The sequence below is a fragment of the Nicotiana tomentosiformis genome, chromosome 11 (genome assembly GCF_000390325.3).
Source record: "Nicotiana tomentosiformis chromosome 11, ASM39032v3, whole genome shotgun sequence".
NCBI lineage: Eukaryota > Viridiplantae > Streptophyta > Magnoliopsida > Solanales > Solanaceae > Nicotiana > Nicotiana tomentosiformis.
Genome location: NC_090822.1, coordinates 17,132,271 through 17,137,911, shown reverse-complemented (window position 1 = coordinate 17,137,911; position 5,641 = coordinate 17,132,271). Strand labels below are relative to the sequence as shown.

The 5,641-nt window shown below is 34.7% G+C and overlaps 1 protein-coding gene across 1 annotated transcript; it reads right to left on the bottom strand.

Moving 5' to 3' along the window:
- Positions 1-2,106: 2,106 nt before the first annotated feature.
- Positions 2,107-4,513, bottom strand: LOC104097504 (RING-H2 finger protein ATL43). The gene has a single exon (XM_009604073.4). The coding sequence runs from the start codon at positions 3,691-3,693 to the stop codon at positions 2,326-2,328; it is 1,368 nt and encodes a 455-aa protein (XP_009602368.1). The 5' UTR covers positions 3,694-4,513; the 3' UTR covers positions 2,107-2,325.
- Positions 4,514-5,641: the final 1,128 nt, after the last annotated feature.

Sequence of the window (5,641 nt, the reverse complement as noted above, 5' to 3'; positions counted from 1 at the left end):
CTCTAAATGGACATGAACAAAGTCAACTGTCATTAGCTAAAATTTATTATCAGTTTTACTACGCTAAAGGGCACTACATTACAATTACGGGCAAAATATAACACTAAAGGGCACTAAACAACAATAAAGTCACATATTAATATAAGTACAATAATAAAATCCAAATAACATTAATTATTCATAAAATAACAATTTATCTATTTTACTAATTTTTTAGCACATAAATAATCTAATCCGGATAAAAAATAACAAATTAATTAAATCACAAGACAATCACGAAAAACATAGACCACAGTAAAAAAAATAACTAATATGCATTTTTTATACATGAGTTTTACCAAAAAGTAAGTCGGAATATCTCAATTTAAAAAAAATTTAAAGGTGAAGATTTGATGATTTTTGGGCCGAAACAAGCAATCCACTACACGATAACGCCTTAGATCCAGTGTTAGTTTGCTACAATACGGAGAAGATACACTTTTTACGGGACGGGTGGGCTCCAATGGGGGTTTTTTGCTTTAAAAATGGGGGGACCGCTGGAATGGGTTTTGGGGGGAGTGCACTGGTTTTCTGATCGGGAAAGATGGAGGCCCGCTTTTTTAAGTAGGTATAGTGCATGTATACAGGGCGCTATACTATAGCGCGCCCTATATGTGTGTTATACCTCCCGCCCTTTTTGAGTTCAAATATAGCGCAGTAATTCACTGCGCTATATCTTAACGGACAAAAGTGACGCTAAAATATAGCGCGATTATATATACAAAATGATATTTAATTTTTTTTTTTACCTATTTATGTTGCGTGAGTCCAAAAGAACCACACTTTCTTTCCGGACTCAACTTTCTAGTTACCCATTTTTGTCTAGCATTGAATATCACCAGTACGATATGTGATCACTTTGGTAACTTTCTACTGTTTAAAATAAATTCAAATATCAGCTTTTTGGAATTGTCACATCTCAAGATGATACTCATCCACCCCTCTACTTACCTATTGTACGGATTACATTAACTTTCATGCAGTATAAATCGTTAAAAAGAAACCAAGAATGACTAAGATAATTAAATTATTTTGAAGTGCTAACACCCCCATTATATTATTCAGCGAATTAAAATGTTCTCCTTATGTCTTATTATTATTGAAAAAAAAAACTTATCCATTCTTTACGACATTCACATTCAGTCTTTAGATTAAATTATATGGTTAAATGATCACTAAAGTGAAGATAAATTAATAATAATTAAGCAAGTGATAGATGTGTATGTAAAAATGCATCTAATGTATTTATGGATTTGATTTAAATGTTCCCAAAGCTACCACTACATCTAGTGGAGTCCTATTGTTTCGAAAGACTTCTTTTGTGATGAAATTTCGAGGTTGGTTGTTTTACAAATACGACAGTAATTGATACAGGTATTTTGATAATCTAACATCAATTAAGGTGAATGTAGTATGCTGGCACTTTGAGTGGAAACTTGAAACAACAGTAAAATTGTCTTTATACAATTTATAAGTCGAGCGTTCGAATCGTGGAAACAGCCACTAATATTTACATTATGGTAGATTATCTACATCACACTTCTAGATGTGCGGCCTTTTCCCAAACTCTACGTGAATACAAGATACTTTGTGCATCAGGCTACCTTATAATAAGCTGACACTAAGTTCTAGCTCATGGACGATGAAAAGAATAAGGAGGACATTTTCATGTACTTGTAACTTTCTAAAGATAGCGAGGGGGTAATATTTAGGAATAATACATAAAATTTCTTGTCCTTGTACAGAATATTCATGCACACTTAATTATATTTAAGATTATATAATCCTATACTCGTCTATTGATCTAAATCATACATTTGCCTCTATCTAGCATTGAATGTTGACACTCTGTAGTGTCTATCATTGAATGGCAATACCAAGATATGCCACCACATAAATTTTGATAATTGTCACATTTCAAAATGATACTCATCCAGCCCTACCCCTTTCCCATCCCTTTACTTGCACGAAACATTCCGTATTTACGTAGGGTACGAAAAAAAATTGCATCCCAAGAGTATAATGTAACAGTTTATCATAATACAAATATCAGTGACTAATTCCATGAACTCGTAACCTATAAGTCACACTTTTATCCAAGTGAAAATCCAAAAAAGTTCAAAACTTGTGTTACAACTTTTACTACAACCACTTTTCACTTTCTACTATAAAATCAATGTATCATCAAACTACAAACTAAAGTACACTAAACTATTACAAATATGGCCATCATCATTTCTTTTGTCTGTTTCATAAAATATGCCTCAAAAAACTTACAACTATATGTCAAGTTGCAGAAGAAGTAGAAGAAGCTGCAGCTGGCAAAGGCACAGATTGTGATTGTGAAATCCAATCCAACCACCTCGTTACTGCTCCTCTTCTTTGTCTTTGTCTATCTAATTGTCTTCCTCTTTCCTCTTCATTACTCCTAAACCTACTCATACCTGTCATTTCCGACACGCTTCTCTCATTTATTACATCTCTGCCACTCCCGCTATTAATACAATTTCTCCTTTCAATCTCGGCCGTCCATTTTCTCGACCCTGAATATCTACGGCTCTCGCTTAATATCATCTCCGACCGCAAAAACAACATATCACAAGCCTCCACGTCACTCCACCTATATTGGGCCCCACTTGCTGACCTGTCTTCTGACTCATCACCAGAAATTATTATCCGGTGTTCCAGCCGCCTTTGCTCCGCTACATCCTCCGCCGCTTTCGCCGCATCTATACGGCGGTTATTTTTTTCCGGCGCCGGCAGTAACAACGCATCTTTTCTCGCTGATGATATTGAGTTAGTGGACTTACATTTTTTCTTGTAAAAATTCCAACTGTCCAACGACATTCTTTTATTTAAAAACGACGCCGTTCCACCGTTTTCCTCTTTTGGAGTTTCCACTATTATCTGCAACGACGAACTTCCTCTTTCTCCGGCCGATGAGTGTCTTCCCGACGAATAAATCCTCTGTTTTTCTTTCGCCGGCGATGATGACGTGGAATTTGAAAAAGATTTTCTCTCTAATTGGGGACCATTATTTTCATGTGAGATAAGAAGAATATCTTCGGGGTCAACTTGGTAACGACAAAGAGGACACGTGGAATGTGCGTCAAGCCAAGTATCCACACACTCAACGTGAAATGCGTGTTTGCATTTGGGTAATAACCGTAGGATTTCACTGTTTTCGAATCTGTTCAAGCAAACAGCGCATTCTAAAGCTTCTGCTTTAGGCCCCCTAAGAGACCCGAATCTAAAAACGGGTAATGATTCAATCACCGTACGGTCAATGCCAGAGTTTTTCCGAAAGCTTGACCGCGGCGGAACTCCCCCTCCGCCGTAGGCGGCAGTGGTGGTGGTGGTTCCGAATGGGCCCCTCTTACAATGTTTTGCATATAAGAGTAATAAAAATGTGATGGAAAAAATTGTTGTGAGAATTCCTACAACTACTGCTATGCTTGGTCTAAATGGTGATTCTCTAGATCTATATGGGAGTGGTGGGGGTGATAGAAGGGGTGGTGGGGTTGTTAAAAATGGTGTAGAAGAAAATGGGGTTTGAGCAATTTGTGCATAGGTATTAGTTTGAGCAGTGTTCAAGAAGAAGAAGAAGAGCCAGAGAGAAGGCAAAAGAAAATGAACATTGAAAATTATGCCCATCTCTGGCTCTTCTCTCTGAAGAAGAATGCAATAATTAAAAAGGAAAGAAAAAAAATTATGATTTTGATTTGATTTTCAAGAATTGTTTTAATATATAGTGGGTTTTAGGAGATGAGGTTTTAGTGAAAAAGAGAATGAATATAAGGGTCCGTTTGGCCATAAAAAAAAATTCACTTTTTTTTAAATATTTTTTAATTTTTTCAGAAATCAACGTTTGATCACGAAGATTTCAAATTTCACTTAAAATTGAATTTCAAAATTTTATAATTTGAAAAACTCCAAAAAACTATTTTCAGAATTTTTACTTCAAAAAACTCACAAAAATATAAAAATACCTTCAAATATTATTTTATGTCCAAACATAACTCTAATTTCAAATATCATTTTTAACTTTAATTTTTTTCCCCACTTATTTCAAATTTCACAATTCTTACATCCAAACGCCCACTAAGAGAAAGAAACAACAAAGAAAAGACAAAGAGAGATTTTAAAGTATTGTTAAGTGGAATACTTTACCAAAAAAAGGGAAAATGTATAACTTGAAATGGGACATAAGGGGCAGGAATTGAGGGAAGGTAGGTTGAAGGAGGGGTGGGGGGGAGACAAAGGCACATTAAATTGTTTTGTATTAAATAAAGAAAACAAGAACAAGAAGAAAGAAGCTTTGGATTTACTAATAGGAAAGGAATGAAGAATAATTGGTTATGTACAAACTGTGTTAGTATTGTTTGTTTGTGAATAAATTACTGTTAATGGCCACATGATTGTGCAGTAAATAGATGAAAAGAGAAGAAAAAGGGGAAAGATAAGATGTTGATTGATTAATGAATATGATTATGGGAAAAGAATGAGAAGGGAAAGGGGAAACAAGAACCACAACACAATACCGTAACTGAAGCACTGTGTACTAACTATACTTGTGACACATGGTTGGTTTGTTTTTTTATAAACATAGACGAATAAATTGAATTTAAAATAAATTTAAAAAAATCGATTTAACCTTGTGGTACTTAAAAAAATTAATTTAAATATTGCAAACAGATTCATTCTTGAATCCGTGGTCTATCAAAAATAGTCATTCTACCTTCACATGGTAAGACGTAGGAATAAGATCGGCTTATACTTTACCCTCCCCATATCATACTTTATGGGATTACTTTGAGTTCCTTCTTGTTGTTGTTAATTATTGCACTTCAAACAAATTTACTAAGGATAAAACTTTCATCTTTCATCGTAGTTGTGAATAGATCACCTCGGTTCGAGTCCATAAACAATGACAAATGTTTCTTATTGTTGTTAATTATTGCACTTCAAACAAATTTACTAAGGATAAAACTTTCATCTTTCATCGTTGTCACGACCCAATTTCACCTATAGGTCGTGATGACGCCTAACATTACAGCTAAACAAGCCAACTAATAAGTCAAACATACATTGGTTAAACTTTTATTCCAAGAAGATAATAAAATATTAATTTCTACCATTGTGTGTGCCAAGACCCGGTGTCACAAGTGCATGAGCATCTAGTAGATTATACAAAACTCCAAATACTGCCTGAAATAAAATAGACAGAATATAAATATCAGAAGAGACACTGGTAGCTACAGAATGGCTCAGAAAGGCAGCTCACCACTATGCCTCGGGATGATGTGGGTATGTGATGATAGGTCCTCCACTAGTACCTGTCTCAGATCCTGCACAAAAGTGCAACAAGTGTAGTATGACTACGTAAACAACGTGTACCCAGTAAGTATCAAGCCTAATCTCGAAGTGGTAGAGACGAGATGGCCGACTTTGACACTCACTATGGGTCAATAATAATTGAAATAAAATTAGGATATTTAAATCAGTATGATTTACAGAATTTATAATAATTTTTTTAATCAGCAGAGATAATCAAATTTTTCCTTCAAATGTAACAATTCTCAATATATTAATTAAATTCCTT